We start from the raw sequence: 26,058 nt of genomic DNA, 5'->3' as shown, positions 1-26,058 counted from the left end.
AAAGGGATTTTCCCTGGGTGGGTCTGACCTAGTTGCTGAGTGTGGTCCCCAGCCAGCAGCTGGAAGGAAAATGAGGACCTCAGTCCTATAGCCTCAAAGAGGTGAATGGTCTTAGAAGATGACCCTAAACCAGACGATAACTGTAACATCTTGATTTTAGCTTTGTGATACACTTAGCTGAAAACCCAGCTGTGCCATGGTGGATTTGTGACCTAAAGAATGTGAGCTAATAAGTGGGCGTGTTTGGGGGGGAAAAGAAAGTGAGAAGACAATCCACAGAATGGGTGAAAATATTTTCAAATCATTTATCTGGTAAGGAAACTTGTTTCTAGAATGTATAAAGAATCTTTGCATATCAATAATAAAATTGGACAAAGGATCTGAATAGACATTTCTCCATAGAAGATATACAAATGGCCAAAGGATACATGAAAAGACTATAAACATCATTAGCCATCTGGGAAATGCAAATCAGCACCACCATGAGACACCACTTTACACCCGCTAGTATGGTTATGATCATAAAGACATAATACCAAGTGTTGGTGAAGCTGTGGAGAAATTGGAACGTTTATATATACAATTGATGGGAATGTAAAATGTTGAAGCTGTTTTGGAAAATAATCTGGCAGTTCCTCAAAAAATTAAACAGAGTTATATATAACCCAACAGTTTCACTCCTAGATATATAACCAAGAGAAATGGAAACATATGCCCACACAGACACTCGTACCTGTTCAAAAATAGCTAAAATGTGGAAGCTGTTCAAAAATAGCTGAAATGTGGAAGCGACCCAAGTGTCCATCAACTAATGAATGAATAAAATATGTTATATGCAGACAGTGAAATATTACTCAGCTATAAAAAGGAATGTAGTACTGATACATGGTACAACAAACCAGTCATAAACGACAACATGTTAAATAATCCCATTTCTATGCAATGTCCAGAATAACTAAGTCTGCAGAGACTGAAAGTAGACTAGTGGTTATGGGGGGCTGGATGGGAGGGAGGAAAGGGAAATAGTGAAGGAAAGTGACTGCTACTGGATATGGGGTTTCTTTCTGGAGTGATAAAAAATGTTCTAAAATTGATTGTAGTGACAGTTCTACAACTCAGTACAGGTACCAAAAAGCATTGATTGGTATACTTTAAGTAGATTAAATATATGTGAATTGTCTCAACAAGGCATATATTTAAAAATTATATCGTGGCGTGGTTGACCTGCAGCAGATTTGAACTTTGTGGCCCTCAAGTCACATGCATATGCATTCATGACGCAACCATCCTGGGGCAACGTTGCTTTTATCGGGTTGACATATTATGTATCCTCTGCCACCCACGAACCCCATCGCCATAAGATTTTCTTTAAAGAGGGGATACTGTGGCTAAAACATAGTTTGAAGAAGTCCTGGAAACGATGAACTCCAGAACCTCTTCCAGCTATAATAAACCGTGATTCTGATGCATTGAAATGAGAACTTGGATTTGGCCTAGATTACTCTTATGTTAACTCCATGTCGACAAGAGGAAAGCTGTGAACAGACAGTTTTTTCCCACGTCGCTGCACAGGTGTGACTTAGTGGAAACTGGAGCTCAGCCAGGTCTTCAGTTCCCTGGTGCAGTGCTCTATCTCCGGGCTCCGCTTCCTGTTCTTGAGTACAGTGATTTGCTAAAATAGAGACACCTGGTCCCAGCACCTTGCAAATGGAATTTTCCTTTCAGCATTTCAAAATATATTCCTATATTGATGAAGGCTCTCTCTGGGAAGCCATCTGTCTGAAATCTGTAGTAATAAAATAAAAAAATAAAATAAGAAACAACTCCCTAGGCCCTTAGATATTCATAGTGGTTTCTTCAGCTTTACTCCTTTCTCCTGCTCCTTTTTCCTTATTGTTTTATTCATTCATTTATTTACAAAGCACCACTAGCAGTGAACAAAATTAACTAGTTCCAACAATGATGGGTCTTGCCATTTAATATGGAGACATATTAACAACAACAACAAGCTTTAGAGAGTTCAAATTGTGGTAAGTACCATGAATGAAACAAGGTTCTGAGATAGAGACGCTATAGGTTATGATTTTGAAATAAGCACTGGAATTACATTGCCAGTGTCCGAATCCCAGGTTCACCATTTACTAGCTGTGTGATTTCGAGCAAGTTAACTTCTCTGGGACTCAGTTCCTTTATCTTAAAATGTGGATAATAATAATATCTACTTTATAGAGTTGTTCTGATGATTAAATGAAATGATATAGAAAAGTGCCTGACATCTACTAAGCATACATAGAAAAATGCTTGACCAATCTAAACATCCAATAATTGTTGTCTATGCATTGGTATCATTGCTTTGAATTAGCTAGTTAGGTTATCTTTGTTGCCATCTACACCATCATCACTGTCATCCATATACACTTACCTCACTTCATATACATTCTTTGTTCACAGGATTTACAGAAACTGATGTTGTGTGGTTCTGAACTCTAGAATCCTATAATCTACTTAAGAGATAGAGTGTAAGGATGAAAAGAAAATAGCAATAGAAGGTAACATATTTGAAGTACCAGATAAGGGATAAAGATAATGTCCTATAGGATTGTAGGCGAGAGGGAAGTTATTGTGGACTTATAAAGGGAAGGCTTAATAGAGGCAATGGATTCTTAAGAAGGAGGGCACTCCAGGCTGGGAGAACAGCATGAGTGAGTATGTGGAGGCAAGAAGGTAATTGTGAAGTTCCATAACGGAGAATTTGACAAGAGGAGTGCTGAGGGATGGGTTAGAGAGGAAGTCCCAGAATTATTGGTTAAATTATTCAGTAGGAAGTGGTCTTCCATGACCAGATTCTGAGCCAAGGTGATCAAATAAGATTTTTCTCATTCATCTCCTGAAGTCCACTGCTTCATACATTGCTTTCTTTCACCTCCCCTCATAGGCATCTTGCCAGTTGCTTTCTAACTGGTGGTGCTACCTACAATCTCTCTGCTCTCTCATCCTCTAGTCCTACTGCCCATTTTCCTCATATCGAATTTTCTCAAGTGCCATTTTGTAATCTGCTTGCTAAGAAAGTTCTTATAGTTTTCCATTGTCTAAAGCAGTATATCTCAAACATTAGTGTAAATAAAGATTACCGGGAGTTTGTTACAAGTGCAAGTCGCCAGGTCTCACCTTCAGGTAAGACACTCCTGGCACGGGGCCTGAGAATCTGTTTTAACAAGTGCATTAGGGATTCTGATATAGGTGGTCAACAGGCTCTGCTCTGAGGAAGTTCAGCATAAAACTAAGAATTCAAGTTTCTTAACCTGCCATCTAGAATCCTCCTGTATTCTGCCTTTCCAACTTCATCTTTCACTGTTCTCATCAATACATCCTTTGTTTGAGCCAAATAGGACATTACCTTTTCCATACACTTATATGTGCTCTTTTTTTTTTTTTTTGGTCTTTTGTCCCTTTTTCATTTATGTCTCCCTCGACCTCAGTGTTCTTACTGCCATTTCAACAAGTACAAATTCTAGCTTCTTTCAGTCTTGGTTCAGATGTGCCTGAAAGATTTAGAAGACAGATTTCAAGTTTAACTGATCCTTATATCTACTCCCTCACCAAGGGACCTAAATGAGTACCGTGTAAATTATTCAGTTCATTTGTTCCTTAATTCCTTCTTTAGATATTTATTGAGCGCCTACTATGTACCAAGCACTGTTCTGAGTGCTGGTGATTAAGTAGAAAAATAGGAAACACTCAGAAAGTCTGTTTTCATAGACCTTACATTCTACTGGGACAAATGTCTGTAAGTAAATATTAAAAGTGTTTTAAGAAGAGTAAAATGACAGTGCTATATGTGATAAGTTAGGAAAGGAAAAGATCAATGAAAGAAGCTAATTAAGGAACTCTTGAACTAGCCAGTATAAAGTGGGAAGGGCCAATAAAAATAGAAAATACAAAGGAAACAGTAGGAGCAATTAATAGTCATTCTTTCATCAGTATTTGGTGGGATCAAGAAGGTATATTTAACATTTGAGCTTTTTGAGAAGGAACAAATAAATAAAATGTTAAGGTTTAGAGGTGGTATTTTGGGGGAAATATTTTTAAATGATATGAAGATCTTTTAGATGTCTGATACTGATAATAAGACATCCAAATAGAAATGCTCAGTAGAATTAGAAATTTGGAGGTCTTGTAAGAGCCCCGCCTTCCCCAATTTAACTTATGAATATTGTTTCAATTTCAGCTGTCCCAAGGCCAAAATCCTCCTAAGAAATACTCTATGTCTCACTCATTTGATTTTCTAGGGATGTGGCAATACTCCATGTCTTAGCTTCATTTCTCTCTTCTCCAAGTGCTTGGCTAGAATGAGGTCTAGCCCCAACCCCAGAAAACTACCTCTAATTATAGCTCTCCCTTAAATAGTTCTTAGCTGATTGGGGGTTTGACTTGCTGGAGGAACAAGGAAGACATCATAATTGCACTAGAGAATCCTTTAAATTTTGGTATGGTGGTGACTGTCATCATCTCCTTATGTGAAGATCACTACAGTCATGTATGTTTCTTGGGAAAACAGGCAAAGTTTGGAAAGGCAGAATGTTAAAGAATTAGCTAACACATAGATGGGTTGAGATGCTGCTTGCATAGTCTGGAAAATCATCTTTCTCCATTTTTGTAGTAGCCTAAGCCAAAAAACTCAAATTATTTTTGACTCTTATTCTGCTCTCATAATACCCAACATCCATCATCAAATATGGTGTGTATGTGTGTGTGTGTGACATAAAATTATATTGTCAACATAGTACAGGTCTACCAGGTTTTATTGAAATTTGCAGGTATTTATTTTTGTTTTTTTGTTTTGTTTTGTTTTTACAAATTAAAGGTTTTTGGAAACCCTCTTTGAGCAAGTCTATCAGCACCATATTTCTAACAGCATTTGCTTACTTCATGTCTCTGTGTCACAGTTTGGTAATTCTCCCAATATTTTAAACATTTTAATTATTGTTTTTGGTATGGTGGTCTATAACCAGTGAGCTTTGATGTCGCTATTGTAATTGTTTTGGCGAACTAAATTGACAAATGTATGTGTTCTGACTATTTCACCAACCTGTTAATCCCTTGTCTTTCTTGCTCTCCTTGGGCCTCCCTATTCCCTGAGACACAACAATATTAAAATTAGGTCAGATAACAATGCTACAGTGATCTTTAAGTGGTCAAGTGAAAGGAAGAGTCACACATCTCTCACTTTATATCAAAAGCTAGAAATGGTTAAGCTTAGTGGGAAGGCATGTTGAAAGACAAGATAGGCTGAAAGCTAATTCTCTTGTGCCAAACAGCAAAGTAAAAGTTCTTGAAGAAAATTAAAAATGCTACTCCAGTGAGGACACGAATGATAACAAAGCAAAACAGCCTTATTGCTGATATGGAGAAAGTTTTAATTGTCCAGATAGATCAAACCAGTCACAGCATGCCCTTAAGCCAAAGCTGAATCCAGAGCAAGGCTCTAACTCTCTTAAATTCTCTGAAGGCTGAAAGAGATGAGGAAGCTGCAGAAGCAAAGTTTAAAGCTAGCACACGATGGTTCATGAGGTTTAAGAAAAGAAACTTTATCTCCATAAAATTGCAAGGTGAAGCAGCAAATGCTGATGTAGGAACTAGAACAAGTTATCCAGAACAAGCTAAAGTAACTAATAAAGGTAGCTACATGAAATAACAGATTTTCAGTGTACATGAAATAGCCTTCTATTGGAAGAAGATACCATCTAGGACTTTCATAGCTGGAGAAGTCAATGCCTATTTTCAAAGGACAGGCTGGCTCGCTTGTTGGGAACTATTGTAGCTGGTGACTTTAAGTTAAAGCTCATTTATCATTCCAAAAATCCTAATGCCCTTGAGAATTACGCTGAATCTATTCTGCCTGTGCTCTATAAATAGAACAACAAAGACTGGTTGGCAGCACATCTGTTTACAACAAGGTTTACTGAATAGTTTAAGTGCAATTTTAAGAACTGCTTAGAAAAGAGATTTCTTTCAAAATATTACTTCTAATTGACAATGCACCTGGTCACCCAACAGCTTTGATAGAGATGTGCAATGAGAGTAATGTTGTTTTCATGCCTGTTAACACAACAGCCATTCTGTAGCTCATGGATCAAAAAGTAATTTTGGCTTTCAAGTCTTATTATTGAAGAAATACATTTAAGGCTTAGCTGCATAGGAAGTGATTCCTCTAATGGATTTGGGCAAAGTAAATTGAAAACCTTCTGAAAAGCATTCGCCATTCCAGATGCCATCAAGAACATTCATGATTCATGTGAAGAGGTCAAAATATCAACACTAACAAAAGTTTGTAAGACATTGGTTTCAACCTACATGGAGGACTTTGAGGGGTTCAAGACTTTCAGTGGAAGAACTAACTGTAGATGTGGTGGAAACAGTAAGAGAACAGGAATTGTCAGTGGAGCTGGAGATGTGACTGAATTACTGCAATCTCATGACCAAAGTTTCACAGCTGAGGAGTTGCTTCTTATGGATGAACAAAGAAAGTTTCTTGAGATGGAATCCACTCCTGTGAAGTTGATGTGAAGATTGTTGAAAGACAACAAAGGACTTCGAATATTGCATAAGCTGAGTTAATAGAGCAGCCTCGGGGTTTGGGAGGATTGACCTCAATTTTGAAAGAAGTTCTGTGGGTAAAATGCTAGCAAAACAGCATCACTTGCTACAGAGAAATTGCTCATGAAAGGAAGGGACACAGTGTGGCACACTTCATTGTTTTCTTGACCATTTTGCATTTCAAGTCCATTGCACTATTAAGGTATTGATATGACTCACAGGATCATTATGTAGCTTTAGTTCAATTTGGATTTGATCTGTCATCGTGAAGTTAAAGGATAGCCAATAAGACTGTCACCCCATCCTTTAGCAGTCACCGCCCTGATCAGTCAGCAGTCATTAACATCAAGCTATGATCCTTAACAGCAAAAAATTCCAACTTGCTGAAGGCTCAGATGATGGTTATCATTTTTAGCAATAAAGTATTTTTAATTAAATGTATTGGGTTGACATTGGTTAATAAGATCATATAGATTTCAATGTACATTTCTATGATACATGATCTGTATACTGCATTGTGTGCCCACAACCCAAAGTCAGATCATCTTCTATCACCATACGTGTTTCAATTAAGGTATGTACATTCATTATAGAAAATGCTATTGCACACTTAAAATGCAAACATAACTTTTATATGCACTAGAATACAAAAAAAAAAATCATGTACTCCCCTTAATGTGATATTTGCTTTACTCTAGTGATCTGGAACTAAACCATAATATCTTTGAGTTATGCCTGTAGATGCTCAATAAGAGTTTGTTGAATGAAGGATGTGAAATAAAATTTTATATCACATTTTGCTCAGTAGTTTTGGCAATGGCTCTTTTTTCAAGAAGCTCCATAAATATTTTATCCCAGTAAAATTATTGTAGCTAAAGTCTGCACATTAACCATACTTGACTGAATGTTACCTTAAAAATAAAGGGATGAGGGGAAGTAGGGGAGTGTAAAGGAGGAATAACTGGTGATAGGAGGAGATTTCATTTGGGGTAGTGAGTACATAGTACAGTGGACAGATGATGTGTTGTAGAATTGTACTCCTGAAACATATATGATTTTATCAACCTATGTCACCCCAATAAATTCAATAAAAGGAAAAATAATAACATCATTTAAAAATAGAAATTTTAGCCCTGGCTGGGTAGCTCAGTTGGTTGGAGCATCATCCCATACACCATATACCAAAAGGTTGATTCCTGTTTAGGGTACATATCTAGGGTACAGGTTTGATCCCCAGTTGGAGTGCATATGGAGGCAGCAGATCTATATTTCTCTTCTCTCTTCTCTCTTCTCTCTCTCTCTCTCTCTCTTCTCTCTCTTCTCTCTCTTCTCTCTCTTCTCTCTCCTCTCTCTCTTCTCTCTCTCTCTCTCTCTCTCTCCTCCTCTCTCCTCTCCTCTCCTCTCCTCTCCTCTCTCTCCTCTTCTCTCTCCTCTCTTCTCTCTCCTCTCTCTCTCTCTCTCTCTCTCCTCTCTCCTCTCTCCCTCTCTTCCTCTCTTCTCTCTTTCTCTTCTCTCTTCTCTCTTCTCTCTCTCTCTTCTTCTCTCTTCTCTCTTCTCTCTTCTCTCTTCCTCTCTCCTCTCTCCTCTCTCCTCTCTCCTCTCTCCTCTCTCCTCTCTCCTCTCTCCTCTCTCCTCTCTCCTCTTCTCCTCCTCTCCTCTCTCCTCTCTCCTCTCTCCTCTCTTCTCTCTTCTCTCTTCTCTCTTCTCTCTTCTCTCTTCTCTCTTCTCTCTCTCTCTCCCCCCTTTACCTTCTCCTTCCCTTTCTCCCTTCCTCTCTCTCCAAAATCAATAAAAAAGTGTGTCCTTGGGTGAGGATTTGAAAAAACAACTTTAACTCGTTTGGAGAGAGGTAAGTGTTAAAGGCTAAGAACTTTAATGGTGCTAATTTGGTAATACTGTTGTGAATGTGATCTAAAATTTAGCAATAACAAGAGGCATTCTGATAAGGTCATCTAGTAAGCACATACCAGCTATGGTTAAAATTTATTTTCTAATTCATGGCTTTTTGAGAAAGAGTTCTCAGGTGTGTCCATACTTGGTTACTGTTTTAATGTTTTAGAGATGATGCTTGATATTTGGGAAGTGGTAAGCTACATTTTCTTTCTGACTTTGAATCTTTTTTTCAAGATTCCGACAAGACTAAAAATATCCTTAAAGTGTAGGTTGGATTACCTTCATTAATATACAGAAAGTTACATTCTTAGAGCAGCAGGAATTACTTGGGACATATCAGCGTATGAAAATGTACTGATGTTGTAGGGCTAGCCAACTGGGGCTATTGTTACAAACATTTACCTGATTTAAAGAATACTGCACATTTCTAAGAATTGAAGTGAGAGATTGATAGAATCAAAGCAGTTTTGTGCAGTAGCAAAGAACAACAAAGTCCTTCTAATGGAAAAGAAGAATTGTTTACAGGGCGCAAACAAGTGTTTCTCTTTGACATCTTGACCATTTGCATTTCAAGTCCATTGCATCATTAAGGTATTGATAACATGTAACAGATAGTTATTATATAGGTTAAGTTGAGTTTGGCTTTATTTGATCGGCCATTATGAAGTTAAAGGTAGCCAAACTGGTACAACTACTATGGAAAACAGTATGGAGTTTCCTCAAAAAATTAAAAATGAAACTGCCATTTGACCTAGTGATTCCACTTCTATGAATATATCCTAAGAAGCCTAAAACACCAGTCAGGAAGAATATATGCACCCGTTTGTTCATAGCAGTGCAATTTACAATAGCTAAGATCTGGAAACAGCCCTAGTGCCCAACAGTAGATGGATGGATTAGAAAGCTGTGGTACATTTACACAATGGAATACTATGCAGCTGTAAAAGAGAAGGATTTCTTCCCCTTTAAGACAACATGGAGGGACCTGGAGAGTATTATGTTAAGCGAAATGAGCCAGTCAGAAAAAGACAAGTGTTACATGATCTCATATGTGGCATCTAATGAACAAAATAAACTGACGAACAAAATGGGTCCAGAGACATAGAAGCATGGAACAGATGGATGAATCTCGGAGAGAAGGGGGTGAGGGCAGGAAGAGATTAACCAAAGAACTTACTTGCATAAATGTGTAACCCATGGACGCAGACAATAGAGCTGTGAAGGCCTAGGGAGGGGGAGGAGTGGGGTGGAGGGGCTCAGTGAGGGACAAAAGGGGAACATGTTTTCAAAAATAAAAATAAATTTATATATATGTATATACACACACATATACATATAAAGGTTTGTAAATTACTCTATTCTATAAATTACTCATGTCTTGATGAACTTCAGTAAAATCAGATGCATAGTAGAAAATACTGAGATTCAGGTTTGCCTGGTAGAGAATCTACAGTTATTTGAACAGATTTGTTTATACTTAGTAAATAGAGCATAAAATAATATTAGCTCAATATTTTTGTTAAATAACTATGTGGCCAAGGAAACTAACTACTGGATAAAGTTAATTATGGATATACTTAAACCATTTTTATTATTATTGAATATTAGGAGAAAACTCATTTTAAAAGCATACTCCTGCTTTATGTCCATAAACCCTACAGTTTCTTTAAAGGAGGATATGTAATTTGAAAGATAAAATAATCAAATAGGGATTTGTATGAATTTTTATTGATAGAAATTTATCCAAGTTCAACTTTAATTTTCTTATCAGAAAATCAGGGTCATAGTTTCGAGGCAAAGGCCCCCTGGAATCGTTAATGAGCATATTCTTCTGCATTGCTGCAGAAACGGAATGCACTTCTCTGTGACTTACAGAGAATGCGTAGACTCGATAAACTTTCATCTCTTCAGGGTCAGGGCTGATTCAATCTTACGGCAAGTTTATGAGAGTGGCTGATGTGATACAGTTGTTTCTAGTAAAATCAGACTAGCCCTAAGGAGCCAGTCTAAGTCAGTCCCTGAGTAAAACTCTATGAGAAACAGACTCCGACTCAGACACAATTGTAAACGCTGATATAATGAGGACTTGCAGCTGATTTAATCCTATTGAAAATCTTTAAGCAGCCATGGGACAAAATGGTTTCCACATTGACATCAGCGGAATGAACTTTGGATTTCATCAGTATGAAGAGTAGTTACCTTGTACACACGGTAGCCACTTTTTAAGAATTAACATCATGGCCATTTCAAAGCAAGTTGTCTTTTCTCATGTAGAGCCATTGGTTTTGATTAAGATCCCAAAGTTCCCAGAATGTGTGAAGTTTTATAAAAAACACAAAAACAAAAAAAGAAACAGAATCCATTACAAAAAGCAAACAAGTCAAACAGACTTGGAAGTTAGGATAAATCAATTAGCTCTAGTCTCCTTGAACAAAAATGACCAACCTATTCCAATTTTATACAGAGAAAAAGAGCGGGAGGGAGAAGGAGAACTTTTTCTGGGTTAAGACCTTGTATACAAAGTTTCGCCTGGAATTGATTTTTTTTCCTCATAAATTTAGAAGCCCCTGAAAATAAGCTTATGCTGTGAAATCACATACCATGTATGTGTAAAAGAACAAATAGACAAAAGTCTAAAGGGCAATGCTGCAGATAAAGTCGCAATAAATAGGATTTGAACTTCCTCGTGTGTGTAGGTTGGTGCGTATACACTCTTTGTTGTTGGGTTTATCATATTGAAACAGACACTGATAATGATCTAGGTATTATAGACAGTTTAACACCAGCACTGGTGCCTTTTCATAATTTTCAACCTAAATTAGAACAATAGACCCAACACAGACTACGATAAAACACACCCTTGCCCGAACCATCTCCATGCTGCTTTTATTGCAGTTAGCACTGGTCTGGAAATGTGAATATTTGAATTGATACTTAGCAGGCAGTAGTGGCCTCAGACTGTTACTTCAAAGAGCCGGAAAGTAACTTCATGAAAGGGAAAACTTAAAACTAGTGTTCTTTACCATTCTATCTGTTAAGCCGTGATGGGTATCATTAGTTCTGCTCTTTTGCATAATTACTGCAGTATTGTGAAAACTTTTTTTGCCTTCCGACTGGGAACAATTATATTATGTGGGATCTTGTATAACATTTGGCTTAGAGAAGTAAAATATAAAAAGCCCTTGTTTTCTAGCACTCCATATCTGTAGTACCGACATGCATAGACTGCTTAAGTTTATTTTTAAGTGAAAAATAAGGTGAATTGGTTACACTGAAGGAGATACTGCAAATCAAAGTCAATTTATTCTTTATAATTTTTATTTAATTTAATGTGCTTAGATAAACTTTACTCAGCACCTCCCTGATTTGCAATGGTATAAAATGATAAAATTTTATGAATAGTAATGCTGACAACACTGAAAATCCAAGACTTAAAATATACTTTTATTGTTTGCTTGCTTGATTAAATTCATTGATCAAGTTGAAATTAGTCCCGATTGTTACAGCAATTTGCTATTTACCTCAAGCTTCCAGTGTAGACTGTCTGTGTTAAAAGCATAACACAGCCTCTCTCAGTAGCACTACCCCATCCTATACCGAAAACCAAATTTCTAAGAGATAAGCTAGAAGAGTATGCTCGCAAATGTTTAAACAGCGAGGCACATACTTTTTCAAGTTTGTAAAAATTTTTCTTTGTAATTTTAGTATGTAAAACCATTGATATACTGCACCCATTTTTTTATTGTATTTGGTTTTGTAAGGTAGACAAAATTTTATTTCTTTAAAAACACTACTACATTTTAGCAAGGGCAGTAAAATTAGAATAAATGTCACAGTGACACACAGATGTGATTGTCACTTTGATCTTGTGGTTTCACACTTGACTTTTTCATAATTTATAAGATGTTTAAATACGCTCATGATTGGTACAAGATATTTTGATAAGATTAAAGTATAACTATTGCATGTTGGAAATATTACTTCAGTGTTGCTGTTGTATAACCATAATTATGACAAGAAGGTAAAAATATGTTGATATGTTTATGTTTGGTGTATAGTTAAGGTTTCCTTAAAAAGACAAAGAAATGTTTTAAAAATAATGTGACTTAATATATTGAAATAGATTCTGAATTACCCTCTCTTGTCAGCCATCAAAACAAAAATTATATTTATTTTAGTCCTTTTAATTCTCAAGTGGTTGGTTTCTGCATATTTTTCTTTAAATATCCATTTATTTGTAGCATTTTTATTAATGAGGCTGACTTTTGACTGTGCTCATAAAAAGGTCAATATGGCCAAACAAGAAGTTTCAATCCATCAAGCTTATATTTCTCCACTCCAAAATGCTACTGGAGAAATGATTTGTAATTAGTTTTATGCATTCTTTGATCCTGTCACATATTCAAGTGTGGTTTCACCAGCACTCCTAAGATACTGTGGCTCTTCCTGGACTCCAGGGCGAGCTAATAAACTTGCCCATCGCAATACATTAAAAGGAGGAACTCGCTCCAGTGCTCCAGCTACTAGGACACCTTTCAGCACCTTTCCCAAGGTGGCTCGTATCTGTACCCTATACACTGGGAAAGGATGGGAAAATGCGCTGAAATGATCTAAGAAGTAAACTATCAACTTGACATGTTTTCCTAGCTATTGAAAACCTTCTCATATTGAAACCCATTGATAGTGAAACTGTAGAATTCCTGCGATTTAAGTACCATCTGGTTGTGCTCAAGGCTTTAAAGCTGTTATCTCCGCATAAAATTTCGGAGTCCTATACTTTTTTCTTCACCAAACTATCCATTTTTAAGCCACAAATATTTTTCCAGCTCTTTCAGATTTTATCTAAAAGTATATTTTAACAGTATTTAAATAGTTCTTGAACAATAACAATTTATCTTGAGAGATGACATGCTGTGTTTTTTCATTTTATTTTAATTAGCCATTGTGGAACCAAATTCCCTTTTGTTTTAGTCTTTTGAATATTGTTTAATTATAGTTATCTTGCCAGATATCTTAAAGGTTATTTTACCAATACAGTTTCATTTAACATAACGCATATGGAATCAATAGCCAGTTTCCTAAAGTGAATGCTTGGAAAATCTTACATTCATATGTTAAGAGTACACATCCTTTCCTCATTAGTTGGAAAGTACAGGGATTTTGGCACAGGTTCTGTGTGGAAGCATTGTGCAGCTTTTATATGGATTTTGTTTTTAGCCTTTGATGACACTGTTTAGAATAGGAAGTATCTAATAAGTAAAGCATTTTGTCTCAAGTGCTGCCAGTGTGTTTAATATATGCCTGGAGGTCTGAAACATTATCTTCTTCACTACAGTAATATGCATTTAATTCTCTGAAAGCAGAAGGTCGAACTTTTAAAAGGGACACAAAGTACATTTTCAAACAGAATAATTCAAAACATATGGAAGAGGGGACCAGAGTAATGTACAGTTGGTTTTTATGGTTAAATCATGATCATGTTAATGCACACCAGTAGCTAATTAAAGAAAACTTTTATTGTTCATTTTAAATGAGTTAGGTAAAGAGTGGGAGAGCTGATGTAACAACACTACCCAGAGATACGTGTGTCTGCTGCATCCACTAACAGCAATCCAGTTTGCTATTTTTGACAACTTAAATTATTAGTCCCCTTGGACAATAATAAAGCAAAAGTTATTTTCAGAATTATTGCATTGTGAACTTTTCTTTTTCCACAAAGGAATAGTAAATTGATGCCCAGGTTTAGGGCATAGCACAAAAAATTAATTGTAAAACTTTTCTCAGTAGCAGCCCAGGTACTCTTCAATATAATAGGTACGTGTACAGTAGACCGGTAACAATCCAGTGGATTTGTAAATGTCTCAGAAATCACCATCTTTCTTATTTCAGGTCTACCAATAGTGTGGAGGCTTAGAAAAATGGACAAAATCTTGACTTTTAACCCAGTTTTAAGAATTTGGTTCTCTAGTACCGGGAAATTGGTACCTTTTTTTCCCTATAAGAATCGGAGTCTTTCATCTCAGGTCATTGGTTCAAGTTCCATTCTGCTCAGCAGTGACGAGAATTGGTCACCATCTGACTTCTGTTCAGTAGCCGTGTGACCCGAGCCAATAGCTGCCATCCTGCCCCTGCTGGCTTTAAATTTCAGGCTTGGGCCACTTGACATTCACCAGAGTCTAATGTGGCAGGTCAATATGTAATAGGGTTGGACACTAAACGTTTTATCTTCACCTGCAGGTGGTTGGTTTTGTCTCCATGTTACCACTGATAGGGAACTCCTTTACTTTAAAGAAGGAGAGACTGGATTTTAAATAAAATCTGTAAATAATAAGAAAATATACTCTGTGCATAGAAAGTACTTAATAGTCTCATGTAGTAAACTACGGTTGCCTTTTTTGATAGAGAGAATAAAAGTAGTTGAGTTCTTATTTGATTTTGCCTTAGAATTTAACCTAAAGAAATATTTCAGTTATGCTGTATACAGATATTTGGTTTGTAATGCCTCAGAACATGGGCGATACATCATAAACTACTTATGCACTTCACTATCTTATTTTTTCACCTATTATTTGAGACTTCCTAGTTGGCAATCGATTTGTAGATGTATTCTAAATTTTTATATTAGGGATAACTGAAAGATTTAAAATTAAGCTATCATTTTGATAATTGCCTTAATTTTTACTTTATTAAATTTTTAAATTATGTTTATTCAGGTATTCAGTCAGCACACCACAATTATTAAGCTCTACTATGTGACAGGCAGTATGGTGTGTGCTAGGAATACTAATGCGTTTCCTTCTTATCCATTGCCCCCTAGATATCTGCCCTTGGAACTATAATTTCTTAAGCCTCAGTTTCCTCAGCTGGAAAATGGGGATCACAGTACCCTCTTTAAAGAGTTGTAATACTTAGTGATGAAAATATTTGTAATTTGCTAACAACACTTAGCAAATAATGTACAGAGTAGTATTTTTCCAATCCTCACCTAAGGATATATTTTTCTTGATGAGAGAGAGAGAGATTGATTGAGAGAGAGAAACATCAATTTGAAAGAGAAACATCCATTGTGCCTCTTGTACACACTCCAACCAGGGATCGAACTTGAAACTGCAACCTTTTGGTGTATGAGACCATGCTTCAACCCACCAAGCCACACTGGCCAGAGCTCAGTGGTATTTTACTTTTACCTTTAATTATTCAAGCTCTCTGAGACAAAACACAGTGTACAAAGTTCTGTGACAATATCAGTGTGTGCTAAAAGCATAGAAGCTGGAGAGACTGGCATCATCTGGAAGGGTTAAAGAAGTCTTCGCAAAGCAAGGGACTCCTTTTTTCACATAGCCTTTATTGAGTGCCTACTACTTGCGTTCAGTACATTAACTCATTTAACGCTGCAGCAACTCTGGCAGTTGGGTACTAATGTCTTGTATGAAGGTGAGGACCCAGCTGAGGCTGGGATGGTTGCTTGAAGTGCAATCAGCCCACAAGGTGGAGGATGCAGGTCAGGAAAGAGCCCATGAATATGTCTGGAAAGACCTTAAAGAGTACAGTACATGGAGAAAGCTGTTCCCACATATCCTAAACTAGGGACCCAGTGCACGAATTCATGCACCTTGAAAGGAACTGTGGGTCGCGAGGCTGCGGTGGGCCCAGGGGCGGGTCTTGGCCCATCCTCTGCGCCCCCGCCATGGCCCCCGGTCCCCACTGCTGCTGCCTCTGCTCCCACGCATTGACGGAACCACACCCACTGATAGTGCAGAGCAATTGGGGCCAGCACCTGCAGCGGGTGCGAGCAGCAGCTTCTGCCCAGATAGCCCCTCAGAAGCAGGGAAAGGTGGAGAAGCCCGGAGCGGGGAGTCAGGGCCAGCAGCCACCACTCGCACCTGCTGACAGCACCCAGCAATCGGAGCCGGTGCCGGGAGCCAACAGCAGGTATGAGCGGGGCTGACGCCAGCAGCAGGTGCAAGCGCCAGGCAGGACCATGGTGCACAACAGCAGAGAATTTTCAGTAACCACCAGAGGCTCGCCCCAATGACAGCAACTGGCATCCCGGCTTGGTCTGGCGCCCCTGCTTACCTGCTCCACCATCCCTCTGCAGCCAACACCCACCATGTTCCATGTTCTGCCGCCTACTGCCAATGCCCACCATGTTCCGCGTGTGCCCCCTGGTGGTCAGGGCACGTCATAGCGACCGGTTCAGTTCTGCCATTCGGTCTATTTGCATATTAGAGTTATATATATATATTAAAAGGCTAATATGCAAATCAACCGAACTGCAGAATGACCAGTCTCTATGATGCACACTGACCACCAGGGGGCAGACACTCAACGCAGGAACTGCCCCCTGGTGGTCAGTGTGCTCCCACAGGCGGAGTGCTGCTAAGCCAGAAGCTGGGCTCACGGCTGGTGACCACAGCGGTGGCAGTGGGAGCCTCTCCTGCCTTCATGGCAGTGCTAAGGACTTGACATCTCCCCGAGGGTCCCGGCCTGCGAGAGGGTGCAGGCCGGGATGAGGGACCCCCAACCTTCCCCCCCCCAACCCAGTGACTAATGTCATACACTGGGCCTCTAGTATTTACATATTAACATTCATTTATAATCTGCAGTGCAGTTTTTCTCATTAATATTTAATAATTTAATATTTTATCAGAAACTCACATATCATCAAACATTTATGGATCCTCTCATCAGTGTGCCCAGCACTGCACCAGCTCCTTAGTGATGGCCAGAAGTGAAATTATATGTCCCAGTCCATTTAGCAGTCCTCCATCTGGTAAAGAGTCAGAACCATAACAGCTGCCCATTTGGGGGTATTTACTATGTGCCAGGCACTGTGACTGACCTCGTTAGCTACACCAGCTCTCTGAATCATCAGACTAACCCTTTGAGATAGGATTTTTTTTATCCCTGTTTTACAGATAAGGTTATGTAGCCTTAGAGAAGTTTGTAATATGTCTGAACTCATACAATTAGAAAGTGTTGGACTTGACCCCACGTCTGTGACTCCAGAGCCTATAAATTGGTTTAATAGGATCTGATACTGCCACAACAAAACATTTTAAGAGCAAATACATCCTTAAAAAGAAGCATAAGTAAAGTAAAATCACCAAGAAGGAGAGAACAATTCTCAGACAAGTGTCGTTTGTTAAGCGTATTGATGAATATTAAATGTGTGCCAGCTACAGCCATCTCAGAAGGGCCACTCCCAACCTGGGAACAGCAAGGCATCGATAGAGTGGTTTAAACAAACTCGTCTCTTCAAAGAACAGGGGGAAATTGTTTTTGTTTCAAATAGCTCATGCTGGATTTTTCTAACAATAATCTGTATCTCCCTCAATTTTAAAATCAATAAACAAGAAATATTATTTGAAAAAATTTAATGACTCTGACATTGTTGTCTTGACTTAACAACCCTTTAACATTTTCACAAGCAACTTATAATAATTTTTAGCATGTGGAAAAATGGTATTATATTTATGAATACCATTAAGGAAGAGCCTGTTAAAAGAAAGATAAGCAATACCCAGTACTTTGGGGAAATTTTTTCCATTACCAGTAGTAATGTTAAATTAGAATGGTGTTGGCAATATTCTACAACCTTAAACTTTTCTTACCATTTTATTTACCTAGCAATTCTACTTCTAGGAGCCTGTCCTGAGGAAATAGTATTCAATGTTTGTCAGAGATGTTTGTTGTCAAAAATTGAACACTTGAATGTCTGATTATGTGGGAATGGTTGAATAACTTGTTTCTAACACAAAATGAAATATTGTGCAGCCTTTCAAAGTGGCATTTAGGAAGAGTATATTAGCTTGGAATAACATTGGGTAACAAAAGTTGTCTCTGCAGTATAATGTCAACCATAAAGGGGTGAGAGGAACCTTTGCACAGGTAGGCAAAAAACTGGGAGGAAACGCACTAAAGTGTTACCATTGGTTTTGTTTGGTGATATGATGGGGGTTGGGAGGATTGGGGTTTTCCTCGGATTTTCCATGGTTACTTCGATGGAAAAGAAAGTGAAACATCTAGCTTCCAAACAGCATATAGCAGATTGATGGTTGGGATCCCGAAGAAAGTGGAACAAAGAACCAAAGGCAAGGTCTTGGAGCTGTGCTGCCAGGGTGGCCATCACTGCTGCCACCGCCAGGTGGTTCTGTTCTCCTCAGAGCGTGTCCTTGATGGAAGGCTCTGGGGATGAGTAGTCTTTTGTGCACCAAGAAAAATCCACCTTCAAAGGCTTTAATTGCTTAAACTTTATTTGATCACTTACATTTACACTGTTTCAAGTCATATTGTAGAGCAAAATAAACATTTTGAATGGCATACATTTATCTTAGTTTACTTTTCTTTGTCTTTCATAATTTTTCCCTATCTTTCTTACTATCCAGAAACCTATAAATCAGTTTTATAATGACAAGGGTAAACAGTGTAAACTATTACCTAACGTGTAATTTCAACCAACAGTAATCACGATTTGGAAACAGTTTATTCTATTACTTGGGAAATCACTGTAAAGAATACTAATTCTTTAAAGAGGCATGTTTTATATATACTACTTTTTTTTAGTCCAAAGAAAGAAAGTCAGACACTCAAAAGTGTATTTTAATGTTAGAAATGCAAATTTGATGCTTTTTCTCACATAGTTCCTTGGCATTTTAATATGAAAAATTTTTTGAATGGGCTCCTCGTTTGTTTTTATGATTATTATAAGTTACACTAGACTACCATTTTCTAAACATGTTTCTATAACATCCTTTATGTAATAACACTTGGAATGTAACCAGCTGAAAATGTTTTCATGTTTTTCCTTACAGATCTCTAAGCAAGAACAGAAAAAAATGGATACATTTGATGGGAGCGTGGCTGACACCTCATCTCGGTGCAGTGGTGCCCAGGACAGCGGCATTGGCAGTGACAGTGTTAAAATCAGAATAGTGCAAATAGAGCAACACAGTGGTACCAGTCAGCACCGCATTGCCCGTCCCTCGCACCAGTCATCCATTGTAAAAAACCTAAATTTCATCCCCTTTGACATATTTATTACTGCAAGTAGGATCTCACTAATGACATATTCCTGCACGGCCTTACCCAAATCGAAATCTCAAGAACAGAAGGATAATGAAAAACCAGGCAAGAGCTCATTAAATCTCCCAGAAGATGATTCAGATGTTACTAAATCCAGTGAGGCATGTATTTCCACAGTCACAGCAGAAGATCTCTTAAGCAGCAGTGTGCCGTTTCCCTCGGGGAAAAAAATAGGGGCCATCTCTCTTGAAAGTCTTCATGCAACCACAAGGTCATCTGCGAGACAGGCACTCGGTGTAACTATCGTTCGGCAGCCGGGACGAAGAGGGGCCAGCAATTTGCAGCTAGAACCCCTTTTACACGTCATTGTCTCCCAGCCATCTTTGCTTCTGAGTTGTCACCACCGGAAGCAGCGAGTGGAAATGACCATTTTTGATGCTGTGCTTAAAGGGGTAGCCTCTGATTACAAATGTACAGGTAAGAGCCTTCAACTTTACTGGAGTGATAGAAACTGCTATTATATATTAAGTTTTATTCCCACTTTCAAGATTGATCAGCTGGCAGTCCAGACAAGACTTCTTTACAGAATATGTAATTTGGAAAGTTCATGTCCTACAGCTGAATTATGTTTAAGTAAGTGTTTGAAATGTGTCAAGGTGTAAACCCTCATGTCCTTACTGTGCCTCTGAATATTCTTTTTTTCTTCTTCTTTTTTTTCCAGAAGCTAAATGAAACAGGTTTCTTTCTGGGCTATAGAAATGCTTGACAATTTCCAGTGATTGGGTAGCAAAGGGTTGTTTGGTTTTTTTCATAGTAATGGCCTGTAGGTGAGCTTTCCATGTAAATGCAGCTATCCAGGTAAAAAAAGAACCTTAGAAAATGGCATTTATTGTTTTGATCTAATCATCTTGCTATATCAGCATAATAATAAATGCATTAGAGAAGGTTTATTTTTAAACTCAGATGATTTAAAGATTTGTATACAAATACAAAACTCATGTATTAGTGGTGTTGGCCAACTGGCTCTTGTTGCCCCATCCATACCTTTCTTATAACCAGAAAGCATTCTAATATATTATTATAATTTTATTGAACTTCTGACACCTGTTGGTTGAGATTAGGCAAGTGATCAGTGATTTAGATTGAAGACATACTGGCTGTTAAGTAACAAGGGCTTAAATAACAATGTAGAGTTAGCTATTTGGCCAGAAAGACTGGAGAAGGTGGCTGAGTCACCTAAAACGTGGTATTGGAAGAGGACCCTAGCAAGCTCAGGTCTGACTCAGGCATTTTATTGCTGTTAGGCGGTTCCATCTGGAAGATGGAGGCCAGCAGTGGGCATTTGAAGAGTTCGTCCAGTCTGGTGGTTCATGCTTGGCATTAGGAGAACCATGCTGACAGGTGTGAGGATCAGGATTCAGCCCAAGGAAGTAAGGTCAAAGGAGCCCTTGCAAGTGCAGTGCAAGTCCTTGCTTTTGACAGGGTGACGGGCCAGTTGCTGCCCGGAGTAACCTAGGGTTACCTTTCAGACGGCCTGGTGCTGCCTCTGGCTCCCACTGGCTCGCAAGGGCCAATTGCTACATTTGGTACTTTGAAAGACAGAGTAGTTGAACCACTGGTAGTTTAAGTCAGCCATAATGAGAGTATTTATGCCACAGATATTGGCAAATGCTGTCAATCAGCTTCCCTTTTCTGAGGGCCAGTTGTTAAACATGTACCAGCAACCACTGCCTCCCTTCCTCAAACCTGTTCTCCTTTACTGAGGCCTACAATATAGTAGGCATTTCAGGGGAACGGGAATGAGCGTGGAGTGAGGTAGTTGATGTTATGTGATTCAGAGACTTATGCCTGTATACCTGATACTTGCTTAGCATTGGCCAAAACTCGGTGCAGGATATGGAGAATGAAACTTCATTCCAAGCCCCTCCTTAAGTTCTTTCAGCTGTAGTCTCTTTATAGGTGGGTGGTTCATTGGTCTCTACAAAGAGATATTTATACTAGATTCAGCAAAGTTATCAGGGCTCATATCAAAGATGTACATTTGAATCAGTTCCTAGCTCAAAATAATGAAGTACATTTTGTTTTTTAAAAGTCTTTGTGTGTAGGCTTGCATGGACCCCAATTTCAGTAGAGGAAGCTTAAAGTGAAGGTTATGAGCCAGAGTCAGTATAGGGAACTACACATGGGAGGGAAAAGGCTTACATGTTATGTACTAGTATCTACTTAAATTATCATGTTTCTTAAAAATGCATTTAGCAATTTGTAGAAATTTATCAGAAAGAAAGTAGTTAAAATATAATGGCTTAAAAATGGAACTGGCATTTATTGAGTACTCTGTGCCAGGCATTGTACCAGCTGCTCTACATGCACGATCTCATTTAGTCTTTATCACACCTCTAAGGGAAATGTTATATTCCCATCTTACAGAGAAGGAAACTAAAGTTTGGAGAAGCTAAGTAACTTGTCCAAGATTACAAACCTAGCAATAAACAGCTAAAATTCAAAGCCAAGATTCGCTGGACTCCTGAGTCTTGTCACACAGCCTGTCTGGATCCCTAGAGTGGAGAGAAAGGTGACAATCACAATTCTCAGCCTCCAGTGTCCCACTTCCGACCATGCAAGTGTTTTATCTGGTGAACTTGTGTGTGTTAAATGTGCCCATGACGTGGCTACACTGTAGACCTCCTCTTGGTAGTATGACACACCCGAGTTCAGATTCTAACTCTGTCACTTACAAAGGTGTGTGCCTACCTCATAGAGTGATCGTGAAATTGAAAGAAGATAATTCATGAAAGTATTTATCATTAAGTCCAGCAAATAGTAGGTCCTCATGAATGTGTGCTGCTACTGCTTACCTGTTATTATATAGTAGAAAGTTGACTAAACTGGGAAGCAAAAAGCCTGTAATAATAATATTGGCCCTGCCATTAACTAGCAAGTGATCTTAGCCAGGCAGTTCACTTCTTTGGGTTTCTGTTTCCTTGTCTGTAAAATGTGATGACTATTCTAGATATTAACAAGGCCCATTACAATTCTAAAGTTTGATCAGTCAGCAATTTGGAAGTCATCTCCCCACACTCACCTTTCTAAAAATAAAGTATACTGCTTTCGCCTCAGAGTGGATATGTGTAAGCCATTACCCTATCAGATTAAAATTTATTTTGACTTCTTTTAAAAATGCATATTTTCTTTTGATATTCCAGTGGAGCACTAATTAATTTATTCAGTGTTTTAAATACATTTTATTAAATGCTAATGAATTTATTTTTTAAAATAACTTATCTGGAGAATTTCTATTTTAAATTGCTTACTTGAATGAATTACTCAAGCCCCATTATCAATTTCATTATCTAGAAACACTTCATGTTGCACTTTCCTTCTTGAACAGAAAGCACTGTTCCACGTCCAGTATTCTTTTGAAGCCCTGAAACAGCCCATGTGGGTAAGAAAAAAGAGAAAAATATGAATGAATATAATAACAATTTTGGGAAGGAGGAGCTGGAAATGGAAGGGACCTATTCCATTTCTGGATTCTAAAGTGAAGGAGGCATTTCAGTGTCTTAATTGGAAAGACAAAAAGGGGCATCAATCACCATGACACTAGCTTTCGGAGAATGGTCAAAGAAAAGTCATCATAAGTTAAAAATGAAAGCGTATAGCATATGTCTTTCTGCAGTGTTCATGCATCAGGTCCTCAAATAACGTCATTTCATTCAACATCATATTTTTATAACATTGATGAGATACTGTAGGAACTTAACTCTTATTCATATCAATTAACCTGTAAAATTGGTTTCATTGTATGTTGTGTTTCTTAAAGTCACAGAATCTATAGATGACACTAAGGGAGGACTTACTGCGCTTTCTCCCTGGATACTAAAATTAATCCTTTTCCATAAGGTAACTCAAGTGGCAGCCAGCCAATAGCAGTTTTAACATATATGTGCATCTCAGTGATTGCCCCAATTGAGTATGTTAGACATGACTTAATAATTTTATACTAATTATGATTAATGATTAAAGTTTAGCAGAATATGGAACTTCATGACCATGGGAGGCTGTGCCAGAGAAGCAATTTGGATAAGCTTAGTATCATTTGTATGCTAATGATGGAGTAAGAAAAACTGCTTGGATAAAGAGGAATGAAATAGTACTGCTCTTCAAATTATTTTTTCTAAATTATTTTTAGATTGAGCTCTGGCTGCAATTCAGAATAATTTTTAGCATTCTATTTACTTTATCTGTTTTTTGGCTTTATTTCTTTGTAATATATTTTACTGGTCGCTCTGGAGTTTCCAATTAACATGCCTAATCTTTTATTCTATTTAGTGGTTACATTTTACCGCTTCAAGGAAAATGTGGAAGCCTTACAACCATATAGATTTCCTATCCTTCGCCACTTACATTTTAATTATCATGTAGACTATGTCTGCATATATTGAAGACTCTATCAGATGAATTTTGATCTTTGTTTCAATAATATTACATATTTTAAAGAACTAAAACAGGAAAAACTAGTATATTTTTTATTTATTTATATATACTGGTATATTTAATCCTCACCTGAACATACGTTTTTATTGATGTTAGAGAGAGAGAAAGGAGAAGAGAGACAGAAAAACAGAGATGTGAGACAGAAACGTTTATCAGTTGCCTCCCGCACCTGCCTCAACCAGGGATCAAACCTGAAACCTAGTCATGTGCCCTGGCCAGGAATTGAACCCACAACCTTTTGGTGTATGGGACAAAGCTGCAACCAACGGAGCCTCCCAGACAGGGCAAAAACTAGTTGAGATTTTATTTTTTCCTTGTACAGAGCTCTTCCTTCATTTCTCAAATGCAAAGTTTTCCTGTTATATTTTCCTTCAGCACTAAGAACCTCCTTTAGCATTTCTTTGAGAGCAAGCCTTCTGGCAAGGAATTATTTTAGTTTTCTATGATCTGAGAGTGTATTATTTTCTCTCTCTCATTCCTGAAAGGTATTTTTGCTGGAAATGGAATTCTGGATTGTCATGACTTTCAGCACTTCAGAGATACTGTGTGTTCTACTGTCTTTTATCCTCTGTGGTTTCTGAAGAGAAATCCATGTTAATTCCTATTTTATTTCCATGTATGTAATATGTTATTTTCTCTATCTGCTTTTAAGATTTTTTTCTTTATTTTAGGTTTTCTGCAGCTTGATTATGATGTGTCTGGGCTTGATTTTTTTTTTAATTTATCCTGTTTGAGGTTCTCTTGACTCTGTAAATATATGTTTTCAAATTAAATTTAGGAACCTTTTGGCTATTATTTCCTTAAATGTTTTTCTGCACCAATATTTCTCTGCTTTTGGGACTCCAATGTTAAACTATTTTATATTATCCCGCTGATCACTGAGACTCCTTTGGTTTTTTTCTTTTTATCTCTGTTCTTTATATTGGATAATTTCTGTTGAATTTCTCAGTTCTAAAATTTCCATTTTGTTCTTTTTTGTCATTTGTTTCTTTTCTGAGAACTATATTTCCATTCATTTCCAAGTATGTTTACCTTTACCTCGTGAAACATAGTTATAACACCTGCTAATGCTTTAAACTAATGCTTGTCACTGCCACCACATGATAGCCACTGCCCTACCTGTTAGACACACACACACACACACACACACACACACACACACACACACACACGGCCACCCACACACAGGGCCACCTTGCGGAAAAATTAGGAGAGAACAATAAAAGAAAAGTAGCTCTCCTGGAATTTTGACTGTTCTTGCCATCACTATGCACCACAACTTAGGACTCACTCTCAAGTCAAAGTAATAAGAGAAAAGACGAAAAACACAAGAAAAGTAAATGGGCCCTGGCGGTGACTCAGTGGCACACCGAAGGACCGGGTGTTTGATTCCTGGTCCAGGGCATGTACCTGGGTTCGATCCCCCAACCCTGGTTGAGGTGCATGCGGGAGGTAACCAATTAATGTGTCTCTCCCACATCAATGTTTCACACTCTCTCTCTCTCCTTCCTCTTGCTCTACCTTCTCTCTCTTCCACGCTCTCTAAAAAAAAAAAATCAATGAGAAAAAGATCATTGGGTGAGGATTAACAAAACAAAACAAACAAAAAAAGAAAATGGGAAACTCACCACTATATAGGTCATATCTGCGATTTTGAGGCCCTTCCCAAATCTGCATTGTTCTTGTTTACTTTTCTGAGTTCTCAGGTATTTGCTTTTGTATTTTTTTCAAGGTTTTACTTGTAAGCAGCATGAGAGTTAGGCTGCAGTGAACTTATTTCAATTTCGCTTGGCACCAGAAATCCTGCAATTTAAAATAATAAAAATATTTCCTAGTCCATTAACCAACACATGGCTTTCTGAGAAACTTAATACAGGATTTCCCCCCAAAAGTGATACTTTAATATCTTTACATCTATAAGCACAGATCAGTTAAATGTATTGTAATGAATAATTACAGCTTTCAGGGAGTTGTCAGCATTAACTTGATTCTGTCCATGTCACCATTACACAAAGAACATGCCCAAATACTCAGAGGGTGGTAGTGGTG

The 26,058-nt window shown here is 37.9% G+C and overlaps 1 protein-coding gene across 3 annotated transcripts in view; it reads left to right on the top strand.

Moving 5' to 3' along the window:
* The window catches only part of VPS13B (vacuolar protein sorting 13 homolog B), a 626,384-nt gene that overhangs the window by 410,240 nt on the left and 190,086 nt on the right, over positions 1-26,058 (top strand). For all 3 annotated transcript variants that reach the window (XM_059672116.1, XM_059672115.1, XM_059672117.1), the window contains exon 33: positions 19,305-19,992. In XM_059672116.1, coding sequence (XP_059528099.1) covers positions 19,305-19,992 — 688 coding nt within the window. The remainder of the gene's footprint in view (positions 1-19,304; positions 19,993-26,058) is intronic.

Source organism: Myotis daubentonii, chromosome 17 (assembly GCF_963259705.1).
Source record: "Myotis daubentonii chromosome 17, mMyoDau2.1, whole genome shotgun sequence".
Lineage (NCBI taxonomy): Eukaryota > Metazoa > Chordata > Mammalia > Chiroptera > Vespertilionidae > Myotis > Myotis daubentonii.
This window is presented reverse-complemented; position numbering and strand designations above follow the sequence as displayed.